This window comes from Gavia stellata, chromosome 24 (genome assembly GCF_030936135.1).
Source record: "Gavia stellata isolate bGavSte3 chromosome 24, bGavSte3.hap2, whole genome shotgun sequence".
Lineage (NCBI taxonomy): Eukaryota > Metazoa > Chordata > Aves > Gaviiformes > Gaviidae > Gavia > Gavia stellata.
The window spans coordinates 7,161,145-7,179,043 of NC_082617.1; the positions used below are offsets into that span (position 1 = coordinate 7,161,145).

General features: G+C 59.9%; 1 protein-coding gene across 1 annotated transcript; it reads right to left on the bottom strand.

Annotated features, from left to right (window-relative positions):
- Positions 1–1,635: 1,635 nt before the first annotated feature.
- On the bottom strand, positions 1,636–2,738 carry IER5L (immediate early response 5 like). The gene has a single exon (XM_059828951.1). It carries the CDS (start codon positions 2,624–2,626, stop codon positions 1,637–1,639), a length of 990 nt encoding a protein of 329 aa, XP_059684934.1. The 5' UTR covers positions 2,627–2,738; the 3' UTR covers position 1,636.
- Between the last annotated feature and the right edge of the window lie 15,161 nt (positions 2,739–17,899).

Below are 17,899 nucleotides of genomic sequence, written 5' to 3' on the forward strand. Positions count from 1 at the left end.
GGTGCGGGGGGCGGGCAGGTAGGGGCAGGGCCGGGGGGTCCTGGCGGCTCCCCCCGCCGAGGGAAGCGGGGAGGGGACACAAGCCCCGGCCCCTTCCCCACCTGGGTCTCGCTGTGCGTGGCACCTCCAGACCCGGGGGGGGGGGGGGGGGGCTGAGGGAGAGGGTGAAGCTGGATGGTGTTGGGGAGGGGACAAAGGGGGGGTGCCGGGGCTGGGGGGGGTGCACGGGGGGGTCGGAGCCTCCGCAAAGGCTCCCCGGTGCAGAGGGGAAGCGGCGGCTGCGGAGAGGGGCTTCCGCGGGCTGCGGTGTGAAGGAAAGCGAGGGCACAGCAACTTTATAATCGACTTTTTATTAAGATTATAAATTTAAACAAATCTGAACAGTTTTACCCGGTGATATACAATTCCATATGCACAAAAATACAGGCTTACAAACAAAGAAAAAGGAGGAGGAAAAAAAAAAAAAAGACCCCAACAGACCGTTTGGCAAAGCATCCTCAGTTACACATAGTGCTGATACCGTGAAGTTGGGAGTGGGCAGGCTGCAAAAAAAACCAAGGGGGGGGACACGACCAGAAAACCCACCTTTTTACAACAAAAGGTTTTTCTTTTTAAAAAAAAAAATATAAAAAAAATCAAGAGACTCTACAGGAGACAGATCTCTTCACAGGACCGAACAATGCTGGTTTTATGGTTTGGAAGGCTGAAACCAGAACAGTTGAACTTAAGAAAAAAAAAAAAAGGGGGGAAAAAAAAAAAAAAAGAGACCCGACACAGCACACCGGAGACGTGAGTAGTGTTACACGGTTACCTGCGGCATCACAAACACACACCGAGGCGGAGGCTCCGGGCTGCCGGGGGCGGCTCGCCCCCTCCCCGGCGCGGCGGGGAGCAGCCCGGAGGGACCCCCGGCCCCTGCTTTACCCCCCCAACCCCCCCAGTTCAGCTCTCGTAACCCTCCAGCGTTACCCTGGCACAAGCGGTGGGCAGAAGAAGTCACATCGCACACGTTTCTTCGGGGAGGAAAGTTGAAATGTTTTCATTTCTGCCTTTTCTTTTTTAAATATCTAAAGAAACGCACAAAAGCGGCCCGGCAGCGGCTGCTCTTCCCCTCCCCGCACCCCAAAACCGACCGAGCCGGGGGCGGAGGGACCCCGCCGGGGCAGGCGGGGGGCCGGGGGCGCTCCCCGCCGCGGGGTCCCGGGGCCGGTGCGGCGGGGCCCGGCTCTCACGTGGCGCTCCCCGCCGCCAGCACCGGCCCCGGGCAGCCCGCCGCAAAGAGAACCCGAGCGGACACAAAGAGGATTATTTAAATAGGTGCTTCGTTGTTGGTTTTTTGTTTTGTTTTCGTTTGTTTGCTTATTTTTTGTTGTTTTTTTTTTTCTCTCATCTCTGCAAAAATAAAGTCCCAAGATCTTAGATTTTTTTTTCTTTATTGTACAATTTATAAAACACTAGCGTGGCTCTGCCCTCCCACCTCCCCTGCGCACGCCTCGGCACCCCCCAACCCTCCCCTCGCCCCAACCTCCCCCCCCCGCCTTTGTTTCAGGGTCCCCCCCCCTCCAGAGCCGCTGTCCCTCGGATCGCACCCCCGTTTTGCAACCCGCCCCCCCCCGCCTCTGCTCCCCGCTCCCCTCTAAAACGCGACGATGGCCCGAGTCCAGGCTCCCAGGCTCGCCAGCGCCTGCTTGCTGCACAGCTGCCCGTTGAGGGGCTGCTCCGAGTCCGCCTGCTGCCGGCTCACCAGCCCCGTGAAACCGGAGCCGAAGATGGAGATCAAGTTGGAGATGTTGGAAGAGTCCTGGGGGTGCTCGGCGCTGTACTCCTCGAAACGGGCGCGTTTGGTGCACGGGGCGAAGGGGGGGCCGCCCGCCACCCCGCCTCCCCCCGGCTCCCCTTCCTCCACCCCCTCCTCTTCCTCCTCCTGCCCCGGGTAATACTTGCGCTTGGTGCCCGGCGCGGGCGGCGGGGAGGCGAGCCCCGGTGCCGGTTGGCAGCAGCAGGGGCACTGCGAGCAGCAGTCCTGGTGCAAGTACCCGTTCTCCACCGTGGTCACGACGTGAGTGTCCAAATCCAGCACCGTGGTGCGGCTGCTACAGTGCGGCGCCCCGCCGCTCCCGAAGTCACAGCCGGCGGCGTAGAGCAGCCCCGGGGGCGCGCCGCCGCCGCCACCGGGACCGGCGCTGCCGGCGGCCCGGTAGAAGCCCAGGGACGAGTCTCTGCAGGGCGCTCGCTGCAGCTCCGCGGGCGCCGCGCACACCGGCACCTCCAGCAGCTCCGCGCCGCCCCGCGCCGCCGCGCAGCTCCGCGCCTCGCGGTCCTGCGTGTCGGCGGGCAGCGGGAGCGCCGCCAGCTCCGGCGGGGCGGCGGCGGCGGGCGGCGGGCAGGCGGGCATGGCGAGGAGCGGAGCGGCGTCGGGGTAGTGCTGCTGGCGGCGGTAGAGCTCGGCGTAGCGCTCGCTCAGGTAGAGCTGCCGGGCGTTGCGGAGCACATAGGAGACGAGCAGGTTCTTGTGGAGCTTGATGCCGCCTCGCTGCGTGCGGGAGCTGTGGATCTTCCGCAGGGAAATACTGATCAAACTCTGCGCATCGAGGGTGCACTCCATCCTCCTCCGGCCCCTCAGCATCTGCTCTCGCCACCCGCGCAGCCAGGCACCCCGGGCCGCATCCACACGGCAACCGGGAGGGTGCGGAGGGTCGCAAAAAAAGGAGGATAAAGAGGCGGGGGGGGGAGGGAAATAGAAGGGGGGGGGGAAGGGGAAGGGGGGGAAGAGCCTGAGGTCGCTGGAGGGGGGGGAATAGAGAGGGGTGTCTTCAGGGGGCGGCCAGCGGCGGGAGCAGAGCGGGCATCGCCGTGCGCGCCGGTGGCTCCCGCTGCTGCTGCCGCTGCTCGCCGCTGCCGCGCTCCGTGCAGGCACGGCGCGTGCAGCCAGCGCCACCAGCGCCGCGCGCGCCCCCGCCCTCCCCGCGCACCGCCCCCGCCCGCCCTCCCTCCGCGCGCGCCTGCCCCGCCCCCTCGCGCGCTCCCTCGCTCGCTCTCCCTCGCGCGCGCTCGCTCGCTCCCTCCGCCCCCCGCCGGCCGGTACCTGTCGCGCAGCGGCACTGAACGCCCGCCCGCCCAGCCCCCGCCTTTTATAGCGCCGCGCCGGCCCCGCCCCGCCCCCCCGACGCGCGCGGCCAACGGGGCGGCGGCGAATGGTCTGACGGGCGGGCGCGGCGCCCAATAGCGGCGAGGCGGGTCCCTCGCGCCGTTCAAATGCTGACAGGCGCGGCGCGGCCCGGGAGAGCGGCGGGGACCCGGCGGGGGCTGAGCCGGGCCGGGCGGGGGACGGTGGGCTGAGCCGGGCAGCGGCGGGGGGGGTCCGCCGGGAGTCGGCGGCGGGGCCAGGGCGCCGCCTCCCTGCGCCTCACACAGGTGAGCAGGGGGGCGGCTCCCGCCCCGGTGGGCGGCCCCGAGCGGCCGTGAGGGCGGGGGCGCCCCCCGGGGACGCGGCACGAGCCGCTCCGCTCTCTGGGGTCACTGCCCCCCCCCCGCACCCCTCTCACAGTGACACCCCCGGGGGCACCGCCTATCCCCAGCACCCTCGGTGGTACCGGCACCCCCCCAGCGCCCTCCGGGAGTCCCCTCCCCGGGCGTCCTGGGGGCTGCCCCCCTCCCGGCTGGGCGCAGCCCCTTGCCCGCCTCTGCAGACCCCGGTGCACCCCCCTCGCCGTGGGGCTGCCCCGGCCCTGCGGCGTTAACGGTTCTGAAGTGCTGGCTGTCCCCCGGCACTGCTGGTTCTCCCCGTGCCCCGGCAGCGAGTAGCGTCCCGGCAGGGACCCCCCCCTTCTCCTCCTGCCTTGCAAGCACTCACCTTCACCCCACGCTTGGCGGAGAGGAGTCGGATATTCCCCCCCTCCCCACGCGGGAGCAGGGCTGTGCATCGGTCACTGCTCAGGAGGTGCCCAACCGCACCAGTTTTTCCCCCAAAGTGGGTGGAGGACCGTGCACAGGTTGTTGCTAATTAAGGGATCCCATCCCACCTTGTTGCACACAGATGCCATCAATTTGCAGGGCAGCGAGGCCCCCTGCTCCAAGCGGTGCCCCCCTCACAGGGTGCACGTGATGGGGGTGGTGTATCTCCCTGGGGAGGCCCTTGTGGGGTGGATGGGGTTAGGGGGGTGCAGGGGCTCAGGGCTGCCTCCGTGCTTGTTGCTTAAAGGACCTGGTCACCGAGGGACCCAGCCATCTGCCTGGGGAGCAGTAGTACTTGGGGGAGCCAGTGCTGCAGAGGAGCGACCCTTGGCCAGCAGGTAAGAGCTGGGGGTGGGTGTGCAACTGGGGGGGTCTCGGGGCAGGGGGTGCAGTGCCTCGGTGGGAGAAGGGGCCGTGAGCTGGGGTGCCCCAGAGTGACCGTAGTGCTGGGGCAATGGGAGCTGCAGAGCTGCTCCTGAAACAGCATCTTCTGTAAGAAGCAGAAGGTAGGGGAGAGAGGAGGGGGTTTCCTCAGGGACTGTGGGGGACGCTCCCTATGCTGAACGCTAGCTTTGGGGGACGCGCTGGCGTGCGTACCTTAGTGGTGACTACGAGCAGCCTCACTTCGTCAGGTAGCGTGGAGCCCACTGCATAGCAAACCTCCGAAGCCCTTGCTCCCGCTGGTGCAGCCCAACCTCCAAACCGCAGGGGCAGTTGGGCAAGGTGGTCACTAGGCTCATCAGCTTTGGGGGCACAGTGCAAAGCCGGGGCTCCGTGGGGGGCTGTGGGGGCATGCTTGGAGGGCTGGGGGCTTTGCTTGCTTCCTGGCCTGGCTGGACTCCACTGGCTCGGCTCACCCACGTTCTCTGCCCAAGGGAACGGGAGCAGGCCCAGCACCATGGAGGATTTTCCCCTCTTGGAAGGGCCCTTGGGACAGTAGCTGGGCTGGGGCAGCTTGTTGCCCCCTGAGTGGCAGCTGGTTAAGTCCTCCTTGTTTGTGCAGCCTTGCTTGTGGAGCAACCTTCTCCACATTCTGCCCTCAGCCACGCAAGCCAGGGTAAATGACACTCTGCGCATTCCCAAGCTTTTGTAGGATGCTCTTGACTTACTTTCCTCAGCTGTAATGTAGAAAATAATAACAACCTTGTTCAGAGGGTGGCTGTAGGTCAAGGTGGTGGGTATGGGCAGCATTTGAGATGGGGGATTGTGCCGTCTGCTTCCTCTCTTCCACCAGTCTCTCTCCCTTGTAGCCCTTCCCAGCTATGGGTCGGCTTTTCCAAGGCTGTGGCTGTACTGCAGCTGGAGGTGGTGATCTGGGAGGTGATACCCTCAATTGGCGTGCGCAGATAACATGAGGTGCAGCCGGGCTGGGGTTTGGGGTGCGTTACACAGACCGGTGCTGAGTTTTGGGTGCTTTGGTGGCTGGAGCCAGGCCTTGCTCCTGCTCAGCAAGATCAAAAGCTCTATCCTTGTGGGGCGTTGGTGTTGGTGCCTGTGGACTGAGCCCCACCTGCGGCTCTGCAGTGTTTCCCATGGCCTCCTGAGTACCAGGGAACCAGGGCAGCGAGCGCTTCTGCTGCCAGCCCATGCCACATCTTCCACCCAGCCAGTGCAGGCAGCAATTGCCTCTCTGGCTTAGCTGGCGTTTGCTGCTCTCTGGCCCACCTCCAGCTGTAAAACTCCAGCCTAGGTGGTCCAGGCTAAGAGCCTGAATTGCCTGTCGGCCGGCTGCTATGGGGTGGCTTGGGCAGCGTGGACAGTGCCAGCCGCAAAGCATCGCCCTGGCAGACATCCTCCGCCTTGAGCTCCTGCTCACCATCCCGCCTCACCTCGGACTTGCAGCGTGGCCTCAGGACACTGCTCAGCACCGGCTCTCCGCTTTTTAATCATCGTGTGGCCCCGCTGGCCTCGGGTCGTGGCTTTAACTGAAGGGTCAGGTGGACTTTGCAGGGCCCTGCCTGCAGCAGTGCCGGGTTTATGGAGGTGCAGAGGGTGGTGCATCCTCGGGGCTGTTTGGGCATGGTGGGGTGACCCTGATGCGGGAGATGCTGCCATCTCTGGCTGTCAGAGAAGTGCCCTCTGCTGTAGCTGCTTGAGAAGCTTCGTGGCACCAGGAAAACCCAAGAGCACAGCAGGACCCTCTAGGAGATGAAGATGGAATTAAAACTTTAATCTTATTTAGACTCTGTGTAATTAATATAAAGGCTATAAAACACGGGCCTGATCCTCTCGCTGACTGCCGGGCACCGCATTGTGGCTGGCGAGACCGGCGGCGGCTGCAGGCTGTCTCTCTGCCCCGGCTGGCTCTCCCGGCGGGTGCGAGTGTTTTGTTTGCAGACACGGTGGCTTTAATCCTGGAGCCGGGATGGGCTGCGCGCTGTGAAAGCTGCTCTGCTTCAGTTTGGCCTGTGGACTCCGAAATCTCCCGGAGACAGGAATCTGGCTGATACCTGTCTTGGCACATGACTGTAAGCTCTGCTTTTCTAAAAGAGGATAATGAGTCCTGTCCGTTTTTTGGCTCTGCAGCAGCAAGCTGGGGCAGGATGGGTTTGTTTGGTGCTTGCCTTTTCCAGGAAAAATATCTGCGTCCTGTCCAGCATCCCTATTTCCTGGTATCTGCTGGGGTTTGTGTACCCTTCCCATGGGAAAGGGCCCTCAGGACCCTACTGCTGTAGGGGACGTTTGGTCTTAAACCATCTCGGTTAAATGTAATTGCAGCTTTTAACTCGCCATTAAATGGCAAGTACCATTATTTCCCCAAAGGAAAGGAGGATGGGCCCAGGATTTGCTGTCTGGAGGGTTGTAGCTGCACGTTTCCCCACATACATGCTGTTGGTCCTGGGGGCCGGGCTGTGGTGTGGGTGCCGTGGGGCTGGCCCTGGGCTGGGGACAGTGCAGCTGTACCACAGTTGGTCCAGCCCGGCTGATGTCCTGGTGCCAGGGCTGGTCTCGCAGCCGTCGATCCTGCAGCGGGCTCCAGCAGCAAAACCTGGCGGTCCGCTGCTCTCAGCTGCAGAGTAAACAAGCTGGCAAGAGAAACCATTTTGCTTCAGCTAGTAGGAGAAACCCTTTTTAGGTAGCACTTCCAACTGGCAATGCTCTCCTTCATTAACCCACTCCTTCCCTTTCCAATGAAATGTGAAGTTGCAGTGATAGGAGATCAGGCGCTTGCGGGTGCAGCTTTGCCACCCAGAGCAATGAACACCGACATGAATTTACTGCTTGATCTCGTAATTTCAGTGCAATTAGACTGGCTGCTATAGAGCAATTTCCCCTTGAGCCTCAGAGTCCTGAGCCCGGGCATTGCCCAGCTCTTCTCAGACAAGGAAGCGAGGCATTCAGGTATTGGCTGTTTTTGGGTGCACCTGGAACTTGACTCCCTGGAGACGCGTCTGCGAGTTGGAGCTGTGGGTGCCTGGCATGTCTGAAAAGGAGCCTGCTTTTCAGGCTCACTTATTACAAGTCAGGCACCCAAAGCTAGTGGGAAAACAAGCCAGAACAAGGTTTTCAGGCTGAGCTCTGGGAGCAGGGCTGGCCTCTGCCACCCCCTCCCCTGTGCCAGGCAGACACAATGCTGCCGGGCCCCCCAGGCTGCTCCCCAACTTGGGGGGACCTGTAGCACGGACCCGTAGCATGGACCCACAGGGTCTGTTGCAGCGAGTGGGGGATGGGACAAGTAGGCTCCAGAAGCCGTCAGCCCTCGGAGCAGCATATCCATCTGTACTGATCGAGCATGCGATGGGTAAGGCCATTACGCCGCTGTGGTAGCTGTTAGCTCTTTTTCACAGCTCTGGTACCACAGTCAAATACTTTGTATAAAAACCTGGGGAAAATAGGGACAAAAACCATAATGAGAAATCATCCATTCAATTATTGTTCCTCCTTGCTTTTAGCTGGGGAGCTGTATAATGCCTCCCAAGCACCACTGTGGCATGGGGCATGGGTGAAGCACTGAGTACTTCGATCTGGTCTGTTTCTACTTAACTTTACCGACTCGTTTCCTATGTTTCTTCTACCCTGAGCACTGCTGCGCAGGGTATGGGTGCAGCCTGTAAACTGCCCTGCCATTGCTTCATGGCCTCTCGCTGCTGCGTGGCCAAGCACAGCCTAACCCATCCCTGTGCCCAAGGTGCTTACAAATATTCCCAGTGCTTCCTGCACTCCTGCCAATGTGTTGGGAGGTCCCCTTGGCCAGGAATTGCATGACCCTTGCTTTGACTAATGCTGGGAGGGTGGAATTGAGGAGGTGATCGCTACCAGGGTCTTATTGCTGAGCACCTCTGCAGTGGGCTCAGTTTATCCTGCCGTGAGCGGGCAAATACTGGCTGCGTCGGCCAGCTGATGACGTGACCCAAAGGAAAAGGGGACGTCTGACCGCGGCAATGTTTTGTAGCCCGTGAATACTTTTGCTGCTGGCTCGCTGTGCCCACAGGCTGGTCTGCAGTAGCAGATCTGTTCCTTGCTAGAGCTGGGGGGGAATGAGCTGCCAATGGTGTGAGCAGAGCTGTGGGTGTTCACGGGGAGGTTGCAGCGTCCCACTTGGTCTCGGTGTGATTTGGTTGGCTTGCCTGGCACCCAGAGCTGCTGGGGTGATGCTCTGCAGCAGCAGCATTGTAAAGCTTCTGGCACAGGTCCTTCCCCAGGTCTCTAGTGAGCCTGTCCCACTGTGCTGATCTCTGCTGGTGCCTTGTCTCCTTGTTTCTGGCATTTGGAGGATGCGGATTTCCCGCAAAACCATTGCGGGATGCTAGAGCTGCAAGATGAACTGGGTGTGGCAAGCTTAGGAGACGCTTTTTTGGGAAGAGGGGATGAAGTTGGCGTCCTTTCCCTCCAGTGAGCTAGAGTTTTGCACCTTGGACCGGGTGCTCCCCTGGACCCTGCAACTCCAGGGAGCTCATCACAGCTCCCTGATGGGTATGGTGCTTGCCCTCCTGGGGGCATGAGGGATCCCGGGAGCTCCTCTGCTGCCGGCACAGGGCAGGCAAAGCCACTGTGGTGGCTGCCTGGGGGTTTGCACAGGGGCCTTGCATCAGCGCCGTCCCCATGGCTCCCCTGAGCGTTTCTGAGCTGCTGCAGGTGTCATCGTACCCACAGTCTCTGCTCTGCTTGGCAGTGACTTGCGGGTGATCAGAGTCCTGCAGCTTGCAGTGGTAATGGCACTGAAGCTCAGCCTGGCTGCAGGGCTGCATGGCTCCAGGCTGGGCTCAGTTGCCTGGGTGCTTTCCTGGCTGACGTGCAGGACCTGTGCCGAAGGGCTAGAAAATTTCAATGCTTCTGTCCATGAAACCTGGCTGTGCTCAGCACTAGCTCTTATCTAGGCAGAGCTTGAGATTGGGGCTACAGGGGGATCAGGGTTGTTCTCTCACCTGGGGGACTTGTGACCATGGCTTGTGGGGTCACTCCTGGGAGGATGCTTGACCTGTGGTGGCTCTTGGGTTAGGGATGGGAACAAATATCACTTAGAGCCCACGGAGAGGTGAACACATGGCTAAAGGACAGCTTTGAGCTCTGTCCCTGCCTGGGAAATGTGCTTTTGTTCCCGTGGTCTGGCTGCGTTTTGAGCAGTCAGGCTGCTTCTCTGTGCTGATGTTTGGAATGTCAACAGGTTGTCCTGGGGAGAAACCAAAAGAAAGGCCAGAAAGTTGTTTGCTGCATTTGGTGCTAGGTCCCCAGAGTGGGTTTTGCTGGAGGCTGTGGACGTGTGACCATGACCTCCTTGGAGAAAGCAGGTCCGTGCCGGGGGCTCCTGGTGGCAACTGGTGCAACTGGCTCTCTGGAGCTGCTTTGGGGTCTCGCTGCTGCCGCCCCAGAGCATCACTTCCAGGAGGGGTGAGATGCCCTGGGCAGCCAGGGCTGTTTGCTGGGCTGTAGTACCTGATAGCGACCCTATTTAATTGCTAGGTCAAATACCCCAAAGTCTTCAGTGCTGTGTAGCCAAGGTTGATCCCTGGGCTTGGTCTGACCCCATGTTATAGCTGTAAACGTGGCCGTGCTGGAGCACAGTCCTTACCCTAACTGGAAGGTCTGTCTCCAGCCCCAGCATGAATGAGGGATGTTACCTGCAGATCCCTTTCCTGTCTGTCCCAGGTGGAGCAGGACAGGACTTGCTGGGGACCAAGCGGGATTTGCAACCGTGCTCCCTACCGGCGATGGGATCAGCGGACTCTTGGAGGAGCCTGGGCAGCAAGCTGTTATACAGTAATGGGAGGACATGGAGAGCAGGCACCTTTGATCTAGGGCTAATCGTGTCTCTCTGCCTCTGTTTCCCCTCCCACCTACCCTGTCCTGTGGTTTCTAGATGCTAATCTGCACAGGGCAGGGCCTGTCTTACCATGCAGGCAGTGTCTGGTGTGGGGGGCCCTTGGGCAACTCCTGCAATAGGAATTGCCCATCTCCAGTGAGACCACCCTCACGGGGCTCCCGGTGCCAGGCGGTGATGCTTGGCATTGAGAGCAACCGAAGCAGCAGATCGTTCCCTGTTCCCTGTGCTCGCCAAGTCTACAGAGAGGGCAGGTGGGGCAAAAATTGTATTGAAGTTGGAGCTGTGGCTCGGGCGGGGAATGAACACCGGGATGGTGTGTGGGACTTGCCTGTGCTCCCAGGCATGGTGGGGTCTCCTTCCTTGCTAAAAGTGACCCCAAACGTGTGCGATTAGTGCTGCCAGCTGTCACAGGGCTCCGAAATGGTTAATTGCTGCCTGCCTGCGATGGAGACTGCAGCCTTCCCCGAGCAGAACCCTTCCAGTGCAGCGGGGAGGAGCGTGGCCTTGCTGTGCCCCTTGGGTGGGTGGGTGGGTGGATGGATGGACGGACGGACGGCGGTGGGAGGACTACAATTCCCGGCAGGGAGCAAACCCCCGGGGGTGCCCGGGGGATGCCGGGACTGGTAGTCCAGGCCTGGTGTGGGGGTCCCCTGCTGCCACTCGTGGCTGGGGCGGGGGGACCCGGAGGGAATGTACAGTCTCGGGGAGGAGCCAATGTGTTCACCCACTTTGTTGTTAAATACCTTAAAGGAGCAGTGGCTGTGCCCGAGCGAGCTCCCTAGCGGAGCCGCGCAACCTGGGCTGTGGGCTTTTTAAAGATAAAAATCACTCGCGTGGCCTTCGTTATTAATGACATCTCCTGCGTTCAGTAACTCCTTCGGCGCCTGGGCATCGGCAGCCCGGCACAGCGGTGGGCCTGCCTCGCCGCGGGGCTGCGTGTGCCACGCTGGACCACCTCTGGTCCTGCATCCCCTCCAGAGCATCCTCCTCCCGGCGCTCTGTGCCCGGGAGCCTGGTGCTGATGGGAGGTGGGTGCCGAACCGTGCCATGGAAAATCAGCGCTGTGGCTGTTTCCTCGCAGGGGAGACATCCCCGCTCATGAGCCTTGCGGCTAAAGAGCTCTGGAGCGAAGCGTAGAGCAGTGACGGTGTGGGCAGCGAGGCAGATTTCTCATGTCACTGTGGCACAGCCGTGACCTGGAGATTTCTTCCCTCCGCACCCCTCCCTGGCATAATTCAGTCTGGCACCCGATGCCTCCAGCCAAACACCCTGGACTGGCCCTGGCATGTGCCCAGCAGACACCCACATCAAAGCCACCGTGGTTTGCCTGGCTCCTTGCCAGCAGCTACCTATAGACAGCTTGTGCAAACCTGGAGGGAGATGACAGTGAAGCATCCAGCCCCCTGCAGCTCCTGCCTGCTGTGGGGCAGCTGGGGCTGGCTTGGGTGCAGGGTGGGAGCCACAGCTGGGTGGGTGATCCTGCGCTGGGATCATGATGGGCATGCCCGTGAAACATCTGCCCCAGCAGAGCTGGCCAGCTGCAGGTTGGCACCTGGCTGCCTCGAATCATTTTGTCCCCACTGTCCTTGCCTCCGCACCCCTCTGAGCCTTAGCGGAGGGGGATGAAATCCCTCTGGCAGGCAAATGTGCGGAGAGGGGCTGCTGGAGCATGGTACCGAAGCTCGCTGACTGGAAAAGCAGGAATAACCACCAAAATGCAACTGGTGGGGAGTGCTGTGACGCTTCAGGGCGCCAGCAGCTGAGCTGGCTGATGCTGGGTGATGCTCTGGGGCAGATGGCCCAGGCCTGCCTGTGCTGCCCACGGTTGCACACCACGGCTCACCTGTGGGCTGTCATTGGCGTGAAGGAAAGGGGAGGGCTTGGGTGGCAGGGCTGAGCCCGGTGTTCTCAGCCTAGTCTTTCTCTCCTGGGCTGTTGGGTGCAGCTCAGCCTTCTCACAGCCCAGGGCTTGGGTGCTTGCTTGTGGAGGGGCTGCACTCGATCCTTTTTCCCTCCTGGGTACAAGTGTTGGAGAGAGTATGGGGCATGCCTGATCCTGCCTGGAACTGGCCTCCAGCTGGTCCGTGCTCTGAGTTCAGGCTCATGTCCGTACTGCTTCCAGCCTGGTGCCTGGCCCAGCACGGCTGGCAGCAGGCAGAGCTGCTGGTGTTGCTTGGATTTGGGGTTGTCTGGCTGCAGTTTGTACCCAGAGTAGATGAACTCTTCCCTGGGGTGCAGAAAGCTCCTGGTGCATGTGTGGCACAGTGGGAGCGGAAGGGCTGAAGCCCATCAGAGTTTGCGGCTGCAGAGGGACTTGAGGTGCCAGGACCCGGCTGGCCTGCGTGCAGGGACTCACGTGGTTGGATGCTGGATCACAACCTGTGCAGCTGTGACCTCTTGGGTGCATCAAGGGCAGCAGAAAGACCCTTCTGGGCTGCAGCGGAGTCGGCACCAGGTCCTCTTCTGTGCAGAAGGAAGCAGTGGAGTGCGAGAGGCTGCCTGCGGCAAGCTGCCGGCTGCTGCATCCAGCAAGGAGCCTGGGGTGCCCGGGGCACAGGGAGCCCATGCTGTTTCTGTGCTACGGGACCAACCTGCTGTCTCATGGATGCCGAAATGAGAAGCCTGGGGGGGTCCTTGCCCATCTGTGGCCAGCCCACACCAGCGTGCAGGAGCACGGGGTGACCAGACCAGTGCATCCTTTACTGCGAGGTGTGAACGGAGGTGATCGTGTAGGGGGAAACAAATTTGTCTCGCCTGGATTCAGGGGAGAGGATGGGGGCTCAGGCTAACATCTCCTGCTGTGCCTGGCTGCTCTCTGGGGGCTGTTCAGGGGCTGGGTGAGGTGTTGCGTGCTGTGGGCTATGCTGCACAGCTCAGCCCGCAGCCAAGCTGCCTGACCTTGATCCAGTCATTTACTCCCTGTGCTCCCTGCGCTCCTTGGTGCTGTGACGCTGACACTTGCCATCTTACAAACAGCTCCTGTACGTGTGCGTGCCATGCCTGGCCCAGCACGGACCCGCCTGTGAGGCTGTGTGAGCCATGATACAGCATTTGGGGAGGGGTTTCATGGGCTGCACAGGGACCTGGTGAAGCTCTCTGGTGGAGGAGGGCACAGGAAAGCTCCCCTGCAGGCCTGTCGAGCTCTGTTGCTTGTTCCTGTTCGCTTTTTCATCCCTTGCCTGCCATTCGGGAGCCTTGTACCAGCAGCCTCATGGCTGCCTAACGTGTTGTGATGGTTGTGTTGCAGCAGGTGCCTTGGAGGAGCCCTGCACCAAGGCTCCTGAGGTGCACACCCCTCCGTTTCCCCCAAGCTGATTGCTTCTGACACAGTCCTGCTCGGACCCGGACTGAGCCCGGACCCTTCCTGCTCTGATGTTGGAGCAGAAGCCCCGAAGGGTGAAATGCAGCTGCTGGAGGAGGGAGCAGGAGCTGCGGGTTGGGGTCCTGGAGCTGAAGCTGGCTGTAAACAGCACCTGGTGCAGTGCTGCTTTGCATGCTGCGTGACTTTCTCATGCACACAGGCGTTCCCAAGGCTGAAGGGAACTTTTCCCGCTCTGGAAAGGGTAGAAATGAAATGTGGATAACATCGCTAGGCTAGCGTTGCTAGAGGAATTAAGAGCCAAGCAACTGCATCCATAGGAACCTCAGTTCTTCCCTTACCCCCTTGCACATTGAAGTTAATTGCATTTCCAACTGACACATCAAGCTGTCCTGCCACGGTCGTCTGCAGCAAAGTCAGCGTGTAGTGGTTGCTCCGGGATATAACCTCACCTCTGGTGTCTTGCTCTCTTGGGGGGATAACGTCTTCCTCAGGGCTGTTTGTGCTATGGTCAGGTCTTAGGAGCCCAGGGCTCAAGCTGAGCATCTTGCCAGGTCTTTATGGGTATCTCTCGAAGGTAAGACTTGTCAAGCTTAAGCAATGGATGAAATTTTTTAAATGGGTGTTCAGCAGCCACCGTGGAGATGCTTAAGGGCATAAATTTTTTAAGAGCATAATGGATGTTAAGCTCTCAAAAATAAATCCTAAGTCTTTCTAGCCTGTGTTTCCCAAGGTATTGGCGGCTAGCTTGAAATGAGAGCGAGTGAAAGGAAATAAAAGGCTTTTAGATGGTGCAAAGCACCGATGTGGAGCTTCTGCATTCTTTGTGTGTCTGAGTTACCGCTCAGTCCTTCGGCATGCTGAGCGTCAGGACAGCAACGTCTTAATCCCCGGTGGGTGCTTTGAGGACCCACGCTGGAGAGCAAAGTTAAGGGTTTTTCCCCATGCCAGTGAGATTGGTTGGGCAGAGCCAGCAGCGCCAGGCTCTAAAATCTCCTGCCCAGAAGACTTAACTGATGGCAACCAAAAAGTCTGGTGCAAAACTGCACGGAGGCTCTCCTGATGAAGCACAGTGAGCAGAGTCTGGGTGTGGGAGGTGGGCCAGTGCCTTCCCCCCTGCAGCAAGGGGCAGGAAGACCTGAACTGAACAGCTCTACCCAAACCATCGCAGGGAGCTGACGATGGAGCTGGAAAGCACCAGGGCCTCCTGGTTTTACCTCATAGCGGAAGCCTCCTTTTCCACCCTGCATGGACGAGCCTTTTCTGGGGAAGTGACAGCCCCATGCGGGGGTTTCCTCCCTGGCCCTTGTTGCACCAGGAGCCGGAGCAGCAGGAAGGAGACGCTCCCCTCTGGCTGGTGCAGTGACCTGGGGCTGGGAAATGGGGACAAGCTGGCTCCATCCTTCCCCAGCTGCTGTTACCCCGGGCTGGGAAGCAGAGCCGCTTCTTCTCTCTCTGCAGACACAGTGATGTCGAGGCGGGAAGGAGGTGGAGGAGAGCTGTGCTGGCATGGGTAGTGCTGCTGAAGGTGCTGGGAAGCCGACAGCCCAAGACTTGTTCAATGCTGCTTTCTTCTCGCAGGGAGGACGGCAGCTCCAGGAGCACCGAGCTCCTGCTTGTCTCCTCCTGCCCAGGGAGGCTGGCTAGGGAAAAGTGGGAGCAGCCCCAATCCTGTGCACATCCCTGGGAGGCGGCGGGTGAATGCAAGCGCTGGCATCCTGCAACGCTGCGCCCTCGTGTTGCTCTTGCCAGCTCCCCTCCCAAGTCTGTCTGAAAACGCTCCTGCCTTCCCCTTGAGGTTAGCTCCACTGCGGCTCTGCTCTCTGAGGTCGGCTTGTACCTGCTGAAGGCTCGTCCCTGTTTTATAGAGCTTTTCCATGAGGTGTGCCCTGCGAATGCCCTCCCTTGGGCTGTGGTAACGGTGCTTGGAGATGAGCAATGCTCATGCCTTTTGGAGGCTGATGAAGTTGGGGCACTGAGTGACTTGTGCCAGGTCTTTCTGCTCCTTTCTGCTTGGGTTTTGGGGCAGGTGTTGACCTGCTTTGAGGTGACAGGTCCTGAAGCAACAAGTTTTGAGTGCCTCGCTGACAGGAAGAAGTGGAAGTGGAAGATTTGGGAATGATCGGGGAAAAATGACTCCTTGAAGTATGTGTTGATGCAGAAATGTTACCTGCTGCTTGTCTAGTTCAGCCTAACCCTATGCCCCAGTCCTGGCAGCAATCGGTGTGTAATTATGGAATTTGGAAACTCATGTTTTTCTGATATGGAAAATCTGTGGCCTTGCTTGGGAACATCTCCCAGGGAAAGTGTCTTTGAGTGGCAGAGCAGCGGAAAGTCCTGGAGAAGGGACTAAACCTTTCCAGTGCTGGTAGTGAAGGCTTTTGGTGAGTGAGCGTTCTGTTTTCTGCTCCTTTGTTGGTGGGACATATGTGGGCCATGGTAACCTTGTGTCTGCCCAAACGGCTGTTGTTTATGGGGTCTAATTGCCTGCATTCACCCCAAAGGCAGCTCTGGATTCTCTGCCCCCGTCGCTCCTGAGCCCTGGGTGGCCATCACAGCTAACCCAAGGGACAAAAAGCTCTATCTTATCCTCCTCCCCAAAAGCTGTGACGATCAGGGCTCTTGCTGCTCCTCGAAAACACAAGGTGTGGCTGCACCAAGAGCCTCTGGTAGGAGGCTGGCATGAGATGTGAATAGACCCTGGTGTCTCCTTACTCTCCTTTGCACATCTGGATTTTCTTTCCTGCTTCTCCAGCCTGCTCTGAGCACCGCTCACCCCTGCTCGGGCTGGGAGAGCATTTCTGGGTAATTGCTGCTGGAGCAACGGGGGGTGGGAGAACGCCCTCCCACCCAGCACGAGTTTGCAAGTTCTCTGGGCTCCCAGCTGCTCTGTCTGCTGCTGCTGCCTCTTGGGGGAGGAGAGGAGGGACGGAGCAGGGGTCTCTGCTCCTCAGTACAGCTGCACCGGGGCTCTCTGTGGCTCCTAGGCATGGCAGCTCTTCCCCAGATGGAGGACGGGGCCCTGGGGGTATTGGCCGTCTGCTGCTTTGCTACCCAAAAAGGCCTGGAGGCTGTTTTACGCCACTGCTCTGCTGTTATCCATTGAATTGCACTGAAAACCATGCTCCCGCCCGTTATCCCTAAAGATGGGTGCAGATGACTCCCCTCCTGACATGTGCGTGATCTGTGCACGCTTGGCTCTCCTCTCTTCCCGGGCAGCTGGCAGGTTATTTTTGGTTCTGGAGCGGCCCAGATCTGGTTTCTGCCACGGCGAGTCCCTGCCCAGTGCAGTGCTTTCGTCCCCTGGGCTTGCGGGAGGTGAGACGCGCTGGCTTCCCTCACCGATGTGTCGGCCGGAGCCCGTGGGGATGCTCCGGTGCTCACCTGCTGAAGGGCTGGTCCGATGTCTCTGTGGAATGGCTGCAGAGAAGGGGACGTTGGCCAGGTCTGCGGGGACTCACCTGGATGTAGCAGCCCAGGAAACCCGATCTGTGGGCCTCTTTGGGGGGAGAGGGACGGGCAGGAGCAGCTGGTGCTGTCGCAGGGCTTGGAAATCCAAGCCAACACCTAGTCACGTGCGTCCGTCCCCCTTAGCTTGCGGGCTGGAGGATTGGCAGCCCCCTTCCCGTGGCTGCTGGCCTTCTGCCTGGGTCCTGCAGTGGAAAACCCTTTGGAGGGGCATTGAGGGGCTGACGGGTTTGCTGGGGGCAGCCCCGTGGAGAGCTGGGGACCTGCTGCCCCGCCTCTCCCAAGGAAGGGCTTAGGGTAGGAAATGTGGGTGTTGCTATTTGGCTACCTCACTGCAAGGACATCCCTCTTTTCAAGCCCCCCTGCAACTCCAGGATGTTTCAGCCGTTTCTTAAGATCAAAGTTTGTCCCAGCAATCCTGGAGCAGTGGTTTATTTCATTGCAACAGGGTGCTGCTCAAAGCATCCTTCCCACATCTGCACGTTGGGGTGCTCTGGGATACCTGCTTACCTGGAGGGGGACCAGAGGGCAAATGCAATCAAAAAGGGATTTCACCAGGTTAGACACAGGTTGGATATTTGCTGGGCACTGTGGGCTGCATGGAAAAGCATGACTGTTTGTTTCTCAGCACCCAGCTGGCTTTGCGAGCTGGTGGAGGTGAGCAGCTTGCTGGAGCCAAGCCCGCAGGAGGTATTTTGAGAGCAGGCATCTGCGGTGGGAGTGTGTCCCCAACCACGTTGCCTCTGCTGTGTTCAGAAATCATTATTTGATGTTTTTCTGGACTGGTCTCCTATATATCCCGATATCTGGTCCTATGCTCCATACAGATGCTCAAGAGCCCATGTGCCTGGTGGTGCAGGCAGGGTAAGAGCCTGTTCCCAGGCAGTGCTCGCTGC

Coding starts and splice junctions, on each gene's coding strand:
- IER5L (XM_059828951.1), bottom strand. CDS start 2,626: ATGCTGAGGGGCCGGAGGAGGATGGAGTGCACCCTCGATGCGCAGAGT.